General features: G+C 40.8%; 1 protein-coding gene across 3 annotated transcripts in view; it reads right to left on the minus strand.

Moving 5' to 3' along the window:
- Nucleotides 1-3,952: 3,952 nt before the first annotated feature.
- LOC122556515 (translation initiation factor IF-2-like) overlaps nucleotides 3,953-17,313 on the minus strand; it is a 27,488-nt gene continuing 14,127 nt past the window's right edge. For 2 of the 3 annotated variants that reach the window (XM_043703244.1, XM_043703243.1), the window contains exons 2-4: nucleotides 15,445-15,577; nucleotides 6,272-6,567; nucleotides 3,953-4,231 (exon numbers count right to left, since the gene is read on the minus strand). In XM_043703244.1, the coding sequence (XP_043559179.1) occupies nucleotides 4,090-4,231; nucleotides 6,272-6,567; nucleotides 15,445-15,522 (516 nt within the window). In that variant the 5' untranslated portion in view covers nucleotides 15,523-15,577 and the 3' untranslated portion in view covers nucleotides 3,953-4,089. Of the gene's footprint in view, nucleotides 4,232-6,271; nucleotides 6,586-15,444; nucleotides 15,578-17,313 lie in introns of all 3 variants that reach the window. The other variant, XR_006313551.1, reaches the window with a different exon arrangement.

Consider the following 17,313-nt stretch of genomic DNA (forward strand, 5'->3'; position numbering starts at 1 on the left):
TAGAACATTGTATCCTCAGGGTTGCCAGTGTTTCATTTATTTCTAAATTGGATCTCTTGAAGGAGTATGAGCAAGTACCACTCCCCACCCCCACCCCCCTCTAGCTTATCTCTCCACGCTTCAGGCTCTCTGCCTTTATTCCTGATAAAGGGCTTTTGCTTGAAATGTCGATTTTGCTGCTCCTTGGATGCTGCCTGAACTGCTGTGCTCTTCCAGCACCACTAATCAGAATCTGGTTTCCAGCATCTGCAGTCATTGTTTTTACCTCATTAAAAGCTAAAGGATTATCCACCTTCATTACACCAAAAGAGTTATAAGAATGTCTGAGATATACTTTTGCTGAGCACTTTGAAAAATTGCTTTGAAAGTCCTCCACTGCTCATCAACCATCCCATCATAAAATTTTTGTTTCCAGTCTACTTTAGCGAAGTACTCCCTCATTCTATTGTAGCCTCCCTTGTTTAAGCACAGCACCTTGGTATTGGATTTTACCTTCACACTCTCCATCTGTATTCTAAATTTAACCATACTGTGAACACTCCTTCCAAGGGGATCCTTGTCGATGAAATCATTAATTATTCCTGTCTCATTACACAGGACCAGGTTGAGGATAGCTTGCTCCCTCATTGGTTCTATTACATGCTGCTCAAGAAAACTATCATGGATACACTCAACAAACTCCTCCTCAAACTATCCTGACCGAACTGGTTCGACCAATTGACATGTAGATTAAAATGCCCCATGATAATTGCCATACCATTTTTACAGGCATTAGTTATTTCATTGCTTCTTGCCCACCCCAATGTGACGTTATTATTTGGTGGCCTATAGACTATGCCGATCAGTGACATTTTCTTCTTAGAATTCCTAATGTCAACCCAAATGGATTCAACCTTATTCTCCATAGAACCTATATCACCTCTCAGCACAGCCCTGATGTCATCCTTGAATATCGGAGCTACACCACCTCTCTTACTTTCCTTTCTGTCCTTCTGAATAGTCTGGTACCCCTGGATATTTAACTCACAGTCGTGACCATCCTGTAACCATGTCTCCATGATGGCTACCAAATCATATTCACTTGCGATTATTTTACCCCATTAACTCATCAACCTTGTTACGAATGCTACGAGCATTCAGTTAAAGTGCCCTTATGCTAGCTTTCTTACCCTCATGATTTCCATCATCTCTAATAATATCTCTTGAGTTATCCTTCCTTTTTACTTCTTTCATAGTCTGCCTTGAACATGAACCCTCCTGCACATGTTAACCTGCTGCTTACCTTTTTATTTACCATACTTCCTGTTGTTTTTCCCTTTTCCTTTCCCCCAACACACTAGTTTAAAGTCCTAGTGACAACCCTATTTATCCTTTTCGTTAGAACACTGGTTCCAGATCGGTTTAGATGGAGACCGTCACATCGGTACAGATCACCCCGGTTCCAAAACTGATGCCAGTGCCCCGTGAAATGGAACCCCTCTTTCCCACACCAATCTTAGCCACATGTTTACTTCCCTAATTTTCTTATTCCTAAAACAATTTGCATGTGGCTTGGGCAGTAATCTGGAGATTATGACCCTTGGGAACCTGTTCCTAGTGCTTAATAATTTTGTTCCTAGTGCTTAATAATCCCCAAACAGGACCTCCATCCTAGCCTTGTCTATGTTGTTAATCCCAACGTAGACCACAACAACTGGATCCTGTCCCTCTCGCTCCAATATCCTTTCAAGCCAGTCAGAGATGTCCTGCACCCTGGCATCAGGCAGGCAACACTCCATGACCAATCCGCCTTGCAAAGGATACTATCTAACCCTCTAATTACAGAATCCCCTACAACTAGCACTTGTCTTTTTGCTCCCGTCTCTTGAATGGCCTTCTGCACCATCCTTCCTGCAGCCCTTTTCCTCATCCACAGGGAACAAGCACATCATATCTGTTGGATAAGGTCAAAAGCTGAGGCTCCTGCACTCCTGAACTCAGGATCCCCCCTACCTACCTCACTTGCAATCACACTCTGTTGTCCTGATCACTAACTGAATTTGAATTACATAATCTACCAGTTGTGATTGCCTCCTGAAACAAAGCATCCAGCTAACTTAGAGGAGGAGGGCAGGTGGAAGACACTTACACGTGTAGTGTCTTGGGATCAGCCACTGCCCAAATATATCAATTCACTCACCTCCCCAAACCGCAATTCGACTGCAATGAAGGCCACTACTCCCGTGCGGTAAGCTTTTAAATGGAGAATTTACCTTCCAAACAGCCCCCTGGTTTCTTCTCTCAGAATGCTCTGGCTGCAGGAAATTCCTCCCCATCTCTCATTTAAATCAGATGCCTCTTACCCTAAAATTTTGACCTTCTGTTCTGGATAGCCCCATTACGGGAAACATCTGCTCTACATCCACTTTCTGGATTAATGGTGCTGTAAAAGCACAGCAGTTCAGGCAGCATCCGAGGAGCAATAAAATCGATATTGTCAATCGGCTTTAGCATATTATATATCTCAATTAGATCTCCCCTCACTTTCTAAACTCTAACAATTGTAGGGCTGAACTAACAAAGAAGACATACAAAAATACCAAGATGAGTATAGGGCAGGAACAGGCCCTTCGATCCATCAAAAATGTGCCAACATATGATGCCTTTCTAAACTAAAAACCTTTTGCCTCTCTGAGGTCTGTACCCCTCTATTCCCTGTCTTTTCATTTCTGTCAAGATGCTCCACAACGTTGCTATTGGATCGGCCTCGACTGCCTTCTCTGGCAGCACATTCCAGGCATTTCCACCCTGTGTGAAAAACTTGCTCTTCACATCTCCTTTAAACTTACCCCTTTTACCTTAAACCTATGCCCCCTAGTAATTAATATTTCTATGCTGGGAAAAAGACTCTATCTGTTCTACCCATGCTTCTCATAAATTTGTAAACTTCTATCAAGTCGCCCCTTATCCTTTAACATTCAAGTGAAAACAAACCAAGTTTTTCCAATCTCTCTTCTTAGCATATACCCTCCAAACCAGGCAACATCCTGGTTCTGTACCCTCTTTAAAACCTCCACAACCTTGTAGAGTGGTATACAATATTCCAAATATACCAGAACTGTATACAATATTCCAAATATGGCCTGTCTAAAGTTCTATACAACTGAAAATGACTTTCTCAATGACTGGTCATCCTCTCCTCATAAGGCAAGTTTTTCACCTTTAGAATTAAACTAGTAAACTTTCTTTGAACTGGCTCCATTGCAATTACATTCTCCCTCAAGTAAGGGACAAAAACTGTACACAATATCTCAGATGTGGTCTCACCAATAACTCTGTAGAATTGAAACAACAGTTCCCTACCTTTATACTCCATTCATTTAGCAATAAATGCTAAAATTCCATTTGCCTTCTTTATTATCTGCTGTACCTTTGAACCCCCATGTTTCTCAAGTTGACAGCATCTGACAGCACAGCAGCAGTTTCCATGAGTGTATTGGAGACACCCCAACTCTAATCACCAATCTTCTCAACACCTTCAAAGACTTTAAATAGTAAGACTACTTTTCAACATCTAGTACTGGATAACCATAAATTTCTTCCAAATATTGCGAAGACCAAAACCACTTTCTTCATCTCCTGTCATAAACCTTGTTCCCTTGCCACAGACTTGATTCCTCTTTCTTGCAAATGTGAGATTGAATTAGATAATGATCAACTCTGATATTGCAGTTAATCTTGTAATGACGAAGATAATTCCTGTGGTCAACTGGGAGTCCTGATGAGTAAGGTTGGAGGGAGGCAGGGTGGGCAGCGAAATAGGAAGAGGTAACACAATGAGGAGGAAACCTTGGGAAAGGGACTCCAATAGATTTGTAAGTTCCTACTGAACTCAAAAATCCAGGATTTATGGATTTAAACTGATGTGCTAAGACAATCAAAAATGCAAACAATTTTTGACTTTAAAGTTGCTATTTTATTTTGAAAGTTAGTTGAGGGAACTTGAAATTGATGATGTATTTCTTCAAATTGGTCTTGATATGTTGCCAGATAATGGATTGTTATCTCATTGTCAGGAAAGCATCATATCTGGTAATACAACAAAAAATCTCAGTCCATAAAATGTACCAAGTTTCCCATCACCAGACCATGGTCTCTCAGGATTCTGGCTTGCCTCCTCAAGTGATGAGCCCAATATGGGGACATTCCTGGTGGTATACTTTGAAACCGGCTCCTTGGGGTCTTGGAACAACTTTGATAAATAAGAACCATAAGTTAGTAGAAGTTATATCGAGAAAAGGAGGCTTGCTATTTGTTGTGACAATAACTTCCATTCATTTCCATTTATAACAATCTGTTTTAGTTAGTTACTTACCTAACAATATCCAAATGCAAGAAAGTGGATAATAGTGCTATAACTGTTCAATTGGAATTCTACATAGTGATTAACCATGCGCGTTCGTTTTGCGATCTGTACCGCAGCACAGACTATAAAACTAGATTTCGGTGAGTAGCTTGACAAAGAGGACATATTGAGGCCGAAGCTCAGGATCCAGAATGTCAGCTTCAACACTGCAGCAAGAAAATATACTGAGGTCCAGGATCAGAGGCCCAGCATGTCACCTCCAACACAACAGCAAGAGGGGCATAGAAAGCTTATATTGAGATGGGAATCTCTGTTTAATATCTACAGTTTCAAGCAATCATGACTGCTGACTGGAAAAAAAATTCAATAGTAATATTGCATGGAAGTGGCGAGTTGATTAGTTTATGATTTTAAAATGCATTTTTTTGGGAGAAGGGATTAACTGAGAAATGACAGGAATAACTGCAATTCAGGGCGAACAAAGTAATATAAGTAAGCAAAGTAGGGCAAGGTAAGTAAAGTTAGTGGTAAGAAAGTAAGTTTATAGTATTCCTTTATAAATATAGTTACTCCCTTCTTTAAAATGAAATTATTAAGGGAAGTCATGGCAGCAAAGGTTGCACCTGTGATATCCTCCTACTGCACTATATGGCAAATCATGGAAACTTCAGTTATGTCTGGTGACCACATGTCCAGGGAGTATATCCAGCTGCAAATACTGGTTAATTGCATTTCAGAGCTGGAGCTGTAGGTGAGTTCATTGTGGAGCATCTGTAACACTGAAAATGTTGTGGATAGCACGCTTACTGAGATGGTCACACTACAGGTGAAGACTGAATTGGCAGAAAGGGCATCGGTGACCACCAGAGTAAAGGAAGGCAGGTAGAGGTGGTATTCCTGTGGCCATCCTCCTTTCTTACAAGTATGCAGGGGAAAACAGTGGAAGCCAACTTCATGGTGCCATGGGAAGGTCTGTTGCACAACAGGGGAGAAGGAAGAATGGCAGGATTATAATGGCAGGAGATCCAATTGTAAGGGGCACAGGTAGGCATTTCTGTAGCGGTAAAAGAAACTCCAGGATGGTGTGTTGCCTCCCTGGTGGACATTCTGAGGGATAAACAGACAGAGATTGTGGCACATATTGGTACCAATGATATTGGCAGAAAAGTGGATGAGGTCCTGTTAGCAGATTTTAGGGAGTTAGGAATTTGAATAAAAACAGGATCCAAAACACGGTAATGTCTGTGCTACCTCTGGTGCCATGTGTTTATCAGCACAGAAATATGAAGTTGGTCCAAAACCTTCCTGAGGTGCAGTGCCCAGAACTAAAGCAGGGACAGTCTAACCAATTTTACACATTAACGGTATAATGTTAACCCCTTTAAAAAAACGCTAATATTTCTTTTAAATTACTTTTGAATAGTATAGATTTATATTTGTGGTTCCTCAGTAAGTTATGGAGCTATACAAGGCTTTCTTAGGGAGAATGACAAGCTGAAATTGACATGCTTCCCTGAGGCAAGGGAGAATGAATAAAAATCAAAGGCGTGGCCACCTGCCCAGTTTCACAGATTGCTTGAACCAGGTAGGTTGGAACAAGTACAGCCTTGGGAACAAGTACAACCTTGAGAACAGGAAGCTACTCCCTCTCCTCTTAGTTTGGGGACAGAATAGCTGTGAAACAAAAATGGAAAAATTGCAACTTCCTTTTTTACCTGCTGTATTATAGAATATTATAATGAAATCTTCATTTTAGCTTTAAAGTCTATGCATTTTGGTGTTCTTTGACTAATCTAAAGATGTCTTAACTGCCCTCATTAAAATCATTTTATGCATTGATTTCAAATTTGTAGAGAAAAGGACATTGTTAATGCATATTCTTATAAAACTTATACAATGGTCCCTTTCTTCTTTTACGTTCCTGACCTTGCTTTTGTAGGGCTGAAAGGTGTTATGTTTCTTGAGCTTAGCTTTGTAGATCTGGTTGGAGTGGACCCTGATGATCTTGACTTATCAGTACATTCTGAAGATTCTGAACTTATTGTGGATGCTGAAGATTCTGTCCTTCTTTTGGATGCTGAAGACTTTGAACCTTTTTTGGGCGCTGAAGGCTTTGAACCTTTTTTGGGCGCTGAAGGCTTTGAACCTTTTTTGGGTGATGAAGACTTTGAACCTCTTTTGGCCGCTGAAGATTTTGCACATTCACAGGTCTCAGATTCTTTCTAAAATGAAAGGAATTCCTGAACAAAGAGAAGATATAGCAATGTTCTCCGCAGATCAAGAGGTTTATACAATAAACTGTTTCTACACAAAGATGCACAAGTGAGAACAACCCACTCACCAAGTCTATACTATAATATTTACATGATAACTGCTGCTCAATTTCACACATTCAATAAAGCCCTTTGTACACAGGAACATTGAAGATGATTCTATATCCTGCTTCATGTTCCTTTTTAATTCCTACCTCACTTTATCCTGCTATATGACATGAAGTGTAAGCTGCAGAGTGTATGATTATGGATGTTTTGCTTTGAAGCAAAACGAAACGCCCCTGTCCTTCATCCTAATTTACCCCTTCTCTTTTTTTCCAGATTCCCATGAACTGTTCAGCCAATGTAGTGGCAGGAGGTAGAGACAAGTGTGAATTTTAGAGGCTCTTCTATAGTCAGTGTCTGTATCTGATGAGTCACAGGACATGCATGACTAAACAGGCCAGGGTAAAGATAACTTGACTGGTAGCTCCCAGAAAGTGAGATCACAGCTGATTTCATAGTTGCATCTCACCCTCACATACTCGACATTGTTGGAAGCATAACACCTACATCTCCCAACGTTTACATACTACCAGGTAATAGGACAAGACAGTGGTGAATTAGCAAAGTTATTGATCTCTTAATCCAGAGATGAAGACAAAGGTTCTATGAACATAAGGTCAAATCCCAACATGAGAGCTGATGGATTTGAATTCTATTAATAGATCTGGAATATAGAGCCAGTCTCCCAATAATAATAATGGTGACAACTATCTCAATTGGCCTATCTGGTTCACTAATCCTTACCCTGTGTGGCCCAGATATGACTTCAGATCCAAAACAATGTGGTTGATTCTTACATGTCCTCCGAAATGGTCAAGTGTGACAGTCAGCTCAAGGACAATTAGGGATGCTGAACAAATAGTGGCCATGCCAGCAATAATCACAACTCAAAGTAATAAGTAAAAAGTACAATTACTGCCACTTCAACCACATCAAGGTTTCCCAAACTGTGGTTTGCAACACTCGGAGAGATTGGTAGACAAAATTTTAGGTCATAAACTCTAATGCAACAATGGCAACTCTGGAGCTCCGACAAAGTTCAAACAGCGCTTTTTTTTATACAGGGATGTGGCCAACTGTCCAATCTTTTTGACCTGAATCCTGTCTTGAAGAACTAGGTACATCAGCTTAAAAAACTGATTAATAAAGCTGCTTTCTCTCCTGTGGTTCTGACAGGTTTCCCAGAACTCACCCTCTCATAGGTCTGGGGTTGAGGCAACACTTTAGCATCAAAATGGTGTCAAAATGAGAAAATACTTGGAAGCACTAACCTAGATTGCACAACACTCACTAACATACTTTCCTCCCTCTTGCAAAACAAGTTGGCAAACACCCAGAGGCAGCAACAGTTCCCCAGAAGGTGGCAGGCCCGTTGACTATTCTCATTCCAAAGGAGCTGGTGATTGTCATTGTGGGCGCAGTTGGAATGAGCACATGGCCAGTGTTGAGGATGAAACCCTGAAACCCATGGTATGTTCAAATCTCATCCTCCTCACATTCTATTTCCTTTTTGATTTAATTACATAAACACATTGGAACTGCTAAATCTGTCAAAGAAACGTCAAACAACTTAGAATACATATCAACTTAAAATACATACGGTTGTTTTCATAAGAAATTAGTAAAGAAATTACAATGTACTGAATGTGTTTTCTAAGCAATTATTTTTCTTAAAATAGCGGCATTATCAATAGCTACAGAATGGCTCCTCAGGTTTTCCCATAATGGATACTAGCTGAGCTGGCATGGAGAGAGAGGACAAACAGGAGTGGTTGGCAGAAAGAGTTTAAGGACTATAAGGGACCAGGATGATGGGCACAGGGTACAAGTTAGCACAAGGTTACACAGGGCTGAAAATGTGTTGCTGGAAAAGCGCAGCAGGTCAGGCAGCATCCAAGGAACAGGAGAATCGACGTTTTGGGCATAAGCCCTTCTTCAGCCCTGATTCCTGAAGAAGGGCTTATGCCCGAAATGTCGATTCTCCTGTTCCTTGGATGCTGCCTGACCTGCTGCGCTTTTCCAGCAACACATTTTCAGCTCTGATCTCCAGCATCCGCAACCCTCACTTTCTCTCACAGGGTTACACAGGGCCAGGATAATGGGCAGATGGTATAAGCTAGCATAGGGCCTTTACAGGGCCATAGTAGTGAGTACAGGGGTTCACATGAACTTTAGAGCTGAAAGGGCCAGGATGGTTTCAAGGCTAGAGGGTGTCGTGGGTATGAGAGGCATTGGTAGATGTGGATAAGGATATGTAGATTATCAAATAGCATGGGGTTGTCATGGATGGGGCATGCGGAGTGTGTTGCAAGGGAGAAAGGCTGGGAAGGGTGTTTCAATTCTTTCATTAAATTGCAGAATAGCTGGTTCATGGAGCCACTTAGACACCAATCCACAAATTCTGGAATACAGCACACAGAGATGGCCAAAAACATACATGGGAACACTTCTATGTTTCTGTCCAAACAGAAATATATCACTGTTCCTTCGCTATTGCTAGATCAAAACCTGGAACTTCCTCCAATCATAGCTTTGTAGGTGTACCTAACGAGAATAGACTGCAGCTGCTCAAGATGATAGCTCACCATGTCACTGTCAAAGTCAATTGAGGATGGGCATTAAATGTTAGCTCACCCAGTAAAGCCAACAAGATCTGAATGAAGTTTATTTAAATAAATTTTGGCTTACATCCAGCTTTCATCCATAACCAACACTTCAAGTCTTGTTTCAGGGTCATCCGATCCACCTCCGAAGGAATCCATGACCCTGGAACAAAAATCCGACCTTCTGCAGCTCATTTTTCAGAATTTGGTTTGTGAAACTGAGAAATGTCCCGCAGTTGAACTCCCACCCTGGGAATGAAAATTGGGGCCACTATCATTTGCAATCACATTCACAGACAGCAGGTCAGCTACTGACATTGTCTACCATTTAGAGGATAGTTTAGTGGCATAACCTACATCTGGCAAGACAGCAAGCATGAATAGCCAGCAGCCAGGTCAGTGGACAATGGTAACACAACTGTCAACTTGCTAGAAGGGAATGTTGTATATCAGATGTACTGCACAGAGCTCATATGTTGTTGTTGCAACTTTCAGAAGAAAACTGATGAGTACTCACAATGAAATGCTGTAATGATGCAATGTAATGATGGGCTATCAGTATGGCTGCAGTAAATTTCATGAAGCATGCCAAGGTCAGACTGTAACTAGGGAACAGGATGTTCCATAGGACATATAGAGTCAAAAAGCTGTACAGCATGGAAAAGACATTCGGTCCAACTTGTCCATACCGACCAGATATCCTAAATGAATCTAGTTCCATCTTCCAGCATTTGGCCAATATCCCTCTATACCTTTCAAATTCATATAACCATCCAGAAAACTTTTAAACCAGACTCCAAAACGTCATCTGGCAGCTCATTCTATACATGCTCCACCCTCTGCATGAAAAAGTTGCCCCTTAGGTCCCTTTTAAATCTTTTGCCTCTTACCTTAAATCTATGCCCTTTAGTTTTAGACTCCAGACCCTGGGGAAAAGATCTTGTCTATTTACCCTATACATGCCCCTCATGATTTTGTAAATCTCTATAAGGTCACCCCTCAGCTCCAGGGAAAATAGTCTCAGCCTGTTCAGCCTATCCCGATAGATCAAACCTTCCAACCCTGGCAAAACCCTTGTAATTTTTTTCTGAACAATTCAGGTTTCACAACATCCTTCCTATAGCAGGGAGACCAGAATTGAATGCAGTATTCCAAAAGTGACCTAACCAATTACTTGTTCAGCCACAACATGACCTCTCAACTCCTACACTCAATGCACTGACTAATAAAGGAAAGCATACCAAATGCCTTCTTCACTATCCTAGCTATCTATAACTCCACTTTCAAAGAACTATGTACCTGCACTCTAAGGTCGGATTGCTCAGCAACACTCCCCAGAACCTTAGTAGGTCCTGTAGTGTAGGTGCTGCACTGATTTGCCTTTCCAAAAGGCAGCACCTCGCATTTATCTAAATTAAACTCCATCTCCCATTCCTTGGCCCACTGGCCTATCTAATCAAGATCCCATTGTACTTTGAGGTAATCTTCTTCACTGTCCACTACACTTCTCCTTTCCAATGTGGAAGTAGCAGAGCCAACCAGGATGCATCATCTCTTAGCTGATGTCTCAGCTTCCATTACAACACTATCAAAGTCCACCTAATCTCTGTGTGCCGCAGTGGATGTCAAGTTGAAGTCAAGCAGCCTCAACAAAATGCCATGAAAAACGCAGAATGCCTTCCTTCACTCTGACAGTACTCAGGGGTTCTCAGAGAGACATTGACCGAGAAGGTTGACGTGGAGGGGAACACAGCAGAACGATTAATTAACATTTATATACAATATGACATGATTTGATGTAAAATTTTGGTGCAAAATACTTATTTTGTGAGGGTACTATTTTTGACACAGAATTAATCAGCAACAAACTGAAAGTAGTTGATAATCCTTTTAAAAGGACTGATGGGGACATTCTGATCTGCTGGACAAATATTCAGCTTTGTGACATTAAAAAAGGTCATAAATAGAAGGTGAAGCTTCAAAATAGTGTCAAATTAATCTTGCAGGCCTTCATCTAAACAGCATCCAGAGAATTGAGAACCAAAGATATTTGCATGTGCCATGGACACCATGTAGAGGCAAAATGGCACCTTGTAACAGCCAATAGCAGGTGCGGCAGATCTAGATTACTGCCTTAACTCTGCCACAAAAAGCATGTGCTCTGTGAAAGAAAATGCTGCTGCTGCTGCTGTCTTCGCCCTGAATCATTATTCTGTTTGACTGTTAACTTCTGGTCCCCAACAACTGCTGGATCTCTGCTCATGCTCTGCTCCAACTCTGTTTTATGGACTGTAATAAAATGAAGGCAATAAAAGAACTTTCATTTACATTGCATGTTTCATAACCTCAGGACATTCCAAGGCACTTCATAACTAAAACTGACATAAAGTGAAGGATTAGATAATCTACTTATTAGCTTGACAAATATAATGAAAACTTTAATAAAAGACCCAATTCTCTTTTCAATGTTTTTGCTCCACTTCTCTATTTGCCATGGTTCCTAAGCTCCAGAATGTCCTCCACAAATTTCTCTAACTCCACTCCTTTCACCGTCTTTAAGATCCCCCCCCCCCCATAAAACCTATCTCTTCAACTAAAAATGTGGTCACGTGTTAAGTAATTCAATGTTAACTTATATTTGAAAATGCTCCTACAGGCTACATTGTGACATCTTATTACAAAGGTGCTATATAAATGTAAGTTGTAAAGTTGTGGTTGTTGTAGTTAAGAGACAGAGAAATTTTGGCTCAGACATCATAAAGAGTACCCTGCCCTTCCTTGGGCAACTCTCATGGTGGGATTTGATCATATGTCCTCAGAATATATGTGTTGGCCTCTGGGTTATTAGTCCAAGGACTTTGTCAATTCACCACTTTCTCATTCTATTATTTGGTAGTATACATATATTGGGAGATGTAGGTGTGATGCTTCCAGCAATGTCGAGTTTGTGAGGGTGAGATGCACCAATGAACCAGTCTACATCCAAATAAATATTTATTTTAAATGCTGTAGCATAAGCAAGTGGCTTATTATGTCAAACTAATATGTTCTTTGCCTTTTAAGAATAATAATCTGTATTAGTTTTATTTTATTTGGATTTTGCTTTATAAAGTATTATCTTACCATTGCATTTTTACCTACTTATTGTGCCAGATTCGCATTGTTAAAATTTTAATCCATGATCTAGCATTTATTAGTTAATTTGTCTGTGAAATACATTATCATCATTATTTGCAATCTCAAATTCTGCTGAACTGTGGCCACATTCCATCCATGTAATGATAAATACAATGTGCATTTGATTATTATCAATATTGTGATGACATTTTATTTTTTGAAGAAGTAACAAAGAGGATTGATGAGGGCAGAATGGTGGATGTGATCTATATGGACTTCATTAAGGCATTTGACAAGGTTCCCTATGGGAGACTGGTTAGGAAGGTTAAATCTCATGGAATACAGGGAGAACTAGCCACTTGGATACAGAACTGGCTCAAAGGTTGAAGGCAGAGGGTGGTGATGGAAGATTGTTTTTCAGACTGGAGGCCTGTGACCAGTGGAGTGCCACAAGGATCACTGCTGGGTCCACTACTTTTCATAATTTATTTAAATGATTTGGATGTGAGCATAAGAGGTATAGTTAGTAAGTTTGCAGATGACACCAAAATTGGAGGTGTATTGAACAGCAAAGAAGGTTGCCTCAGATTACAATGAAATCTTGAGCAGATGAGCCAATGGGCTGAGAAGTGGCAGATGGAGGTTAATTTAGATAAATGTGAGGCGCTGCATTTTGGGAAAGCAAATCTCAGCAGGATTTAGACACATAATGGTAAGTGTTGCTGAACAAAGAGAGCTTGGAGTGCAGGATCAGAGCTCCTTGAAAGTGGAGTCGCAGGTAGATTGGATAGTGAAGACAGCGTTTAGAGTCATAGTCATAGAGATGTACAACATGGAAGCAGACTCTTCTGTCCAACCAGTTATGCCGACCAGATATCCCAACCCAATCTAGTCCCACCTGCCGGAACCTGGCCCATTTCCCTCCAAACCCTTCCTATTCATATACCCTACCAAATGCCTTTTAAATGTTGCAATTGTACCAGCCTCCACCACATCCTCAGGCAACTCATTCCATAAACGTACCACCCTCTGCCTGAAAACGTTGCCCTTTAGGTCTCTTTTATATCTTCCCCTCTTACCCTATACCTATGCCCTCTAGTTCTGGACTCCTCCATCCCAGGGAAAAGACTTTGTCTATTTATCCTATCCATGCCCCTCATAATTTTGTAAACCTCTGTAAGGTCACTCCTCAGCCCCTGACGTTCCAAGGAAAACAGCCCCAGCCTGTTCAGCTTCTCCCTATAGCTCAAATCCTGCAATCCTGGCAACATCCTTGTAAATCTTTTCTGAACCCTTTCAAGTTTCACAACATATTTCCGATAGGAAGGAGACCAAAATTGCATGCAATATTCCAACAGTAGCCTCACCAATGTCTTGTACAGCTGTGACATGCCCTTCCAACTCCTGTACTCAATACTCTGACCAATAACAGAAAGCTTATTAATTCATATGATTATAGGATGCATTCAGCACAAAATACAGCAAACAATGGGTGCAGTATCATGTGGGATAAGCATGAGTTACCACTAGCTTGTACTATTCAATGCCAGCCTGCATCACTTGCTCCAAAATGTTCTAAAGCAGCAATGGCGGTCTTTGTGTCAGCCAGTATGTCAAATATCCTCAGGGGACCAGAAGCAATGGAATCAGTTAATCATGTATATGTTTAAGGCCGAGATATGTCGATTCTTGAGCAGTAGGCGTATCAAGGATCATGGGGAAATTGCAGCGACAATGGTTATGTGGAATGTCAAGATGCTGAACGGCTTAGTCCTGTTCCTATTTCATACGATTTTATGGTTTGAAGCCAGCAATCTAGCACTTAGGTACTGGATCCACGGTCACTAGTATTTTTAACTAATGTAGTCTGAAAGGATGCAGATGGAATAAGGAAGCAGATGATGAATATATTAAGCAAGAATTAATTGGGTGTGAATTGGTTGTGGAAACGATGTGGAACAAATAATTAGTGGGGAGAGAGTTTCATGGAGTAGATTAGATTAGATTACTTACAGTGTGGAAACAGGCCCTTCGGCCCAACAAGTCCACACCGACCCGCCGAAGCGCAACCCACCCATACCCCTACCTTTACCCCTTATTACCTAACACTACGGGCAATTTAGCATGGCCAATTCACCTGACCTGCACATCTTTGGACTGTGGGAGGAAACCGGAGCACCCGGAGAAAACCCACGCAGACACGGGGAGAACGTGCAAACTCCACACAGTCAGTCGCCTGAGTCGGTAATTGAACCCGGGTCTCTGGCGCTGTGAGGCAGCAGTGCTAACCACTGTGCCACCGTGCCGAGTGTGGTAAGCTGAAATAAAACTCGTTAAAAGTGCAGACTTGAATTGATCAAAAATATTTATCTTCTCGTGTATAACAGCAAGAATTTCAATGACTTCACAGGTTAGTCAAGGTTAGTAAATGTACTGTCAAATGCCACATCTCATGAATTATATCGCACACTCATCACTCACCAACCAATAATCTCCATTAATTATGATTCACATCTTAATACACATAATTGCATCTCAGCCTCACACACTTGACATTGCTAGAAGCCTCACACTTACATCTCACAATGCTAACAGATAATCAAAGCAAAAAAGTGGTGAATTGGCAAAGTCATTGGACTAATAATCCAGAGGTTAAGGTAAATGTTCTGCAGACATGTGGTCAAATCTCAACATGAGAACTGCTGGATTTGAATTCTATTAATAGATCTGGAATATAACTACTAATAATAGTGACTGTGACAACTGTCAATAGGCCTCTCTGCTTCACTAATTCTTACCCTGTATACCTCAGATTTGACTCCAGACCCAGAACAATGTGGTTACCTCTGACTATCCTCCGAAATGGTCAAGTGTGACAGTTAGTTCAAGGATAATTAGGGATGCCAAAGAAATGCTCACAACTCAAAATAATAAGGAAAAAGTACCATTACTTATCCTATCTTCCCTGAGTGAATTTAAAAATTTGTCAATAGTACCTCGAGTTATCTGAACATTTCTTTTTTCAGCTATTATGTGGTTCAGATTAAAAAGTTATACTTACTTCTAACAAGTCCATGGCTGCAATCTTTCTGTCAAGTAATCGCTGTTTCCTTAAAGCTTCCATGTGGTATGATGCCATACTCAGACACCTATCGGCTCAAGTAGATCTGGTCATCAGCAAAGATGATCTAGAACTTTAAGTTTACATTGCTAATTATTAACCAGTTGTTCTATAAGAGTTATTTTCTGATTTGTTGTATCTCTGTGAAACTTCTTAGTTTAAATGACTCTCCAGTATTTCTTTATTAATTCATTGGCTATTGAATTGTCAGAATTATCATCACTGAATTTTAAAATCAGGTAATTGAACTAAATAGATCAGGAGATGGCTATTCAGCTGGCAATGTCTGCACTGGCTGTTTGGAAAAGTAATTTGTATCACATTCATGCAATTTCTCCACTGCCCTGCATTTTCTTCTCCTTCAGGATTTGTGTGCATATAACAAATCTCATCTCTGTCCCTCATCTCATTCTAAACTATATGACATTGATGGTCTATTGCATGCAACTACCTATAGTTCAGGGCCCATAACCCTTTAATGCGACTTCATGCATGGTGAGAAATACCGCAACTTAAAAGCACTTTCAATTGGAAGATAATTTAACAAGACACAAGCAGATAAATACTCTTAAAATGCCTTTGCCTGTACAATTGTTAATTAGTGAGATATGCATTTTGTACTTGTACATTTCAATTAGTTTATTTTTATCATCATGGTTAAAAAGAACATGAGAAATGATGGTGTAAATTGTGCAGCAAACAGACCACAGAGTGACAGTGAATTGACGTGGGACCTCAGTGAGTAATATGTCTAAATGCTATCTTGGCTAGAATGGGAAGTAAAAGCAAAGGGAGAAGCAAAAGCCAATGAATATAATAAAATTTAAACTGAGTAAAAAGTATGAATTTAAACTAACATTTATGGTAACAATAACAGCACAGAAGGAGGAACAATTCCTACAGGATGTGAGACTGTCCAGTAGTAAATATGGACTTGGCTAAGTACTGTCTCCAAATGAGGTTTTTGCATTGAGGATAAAATTTAGACTGTACAGTTTTCTGAGAATCGCTGTTACGAATCATGATCTGCACATGCGTATTAAGGTGAGAATAGGCAGCCTGTAAATTGGTGCTTCTGAAGCACCAATTGTAATATTAGGCCAAGTGGGTTCTGCAGTTAAGATATTCTCAATGCTCAATGCTTGTCACAACTTGTGTTCTTAAAGGTAGTCTGTCTCCCTTAAGGGGAATTTGCACTTAATTACAGAGGGCTGCTAAGGAATGCTACTGTTGTAATAGCTTTTCGCAACAGAGAGCGGCGGGAGCTGGGCGGAAGTTCAGACGGAGCGCAAAGCCGGTCGGGAAGGTAAGTGATTACTATAAGAGCGGGATTTAAGGATGGTGTGTTGCTTTTCTGGTGCTAGAGTGAAAGACATCGCGGACAGAGTGCAGGAAATCCTCAGGGATGAGGGTGAAGAGCCAGAGGTGGTGGTACATGTCGGCACAAATGATGTCGGGAAGAAGAGGAGGAACATACTACAGCAAGACTTCGGAGAACTAGGAAGAAGGCTGAAAAGCAGGACGTCCAAGGTGGTTATCTCCGGTTTGCTTCCAGTTCCTCGGGCTAGTGTGGCCAGAAACAGGGAGATAATGGACTTGAACGTGTGGTTGGGGAACTGGTGCAGGAAGCAAGGATTTAAGTCCTTGGATCACTGGGGTATATTTTGTGGTAAACATAAATTCTACAAGAGAGACGGCTTGCACCTTAATAGATGAGGGACCAGCATTCTTGCAGGCAGGTTTTCTACTGCAACACCGCTACATTTAAACTAAGTAACGGGGGGAAGGGGACAAGCTGGATGTTTAAAA

The sequence above is a fragment of the Chiloscyllium plagiosum genome, chromosome 14 (genome assembly GCF_004010195.1).
Source record: "Chiloscyllium plagiosum isolate BGI_BamShark_2017 chromosome 14, ASM401019v2, whole genome shotgun sequence".
NCBI classification, from domain to species: Eukaryota; Metazoa; Chordata; class Chondrichthyes; order Orectolobiformes; family Hemiscylliidae; genus Chiloscyllium; species Chiloscyllium plagiosum.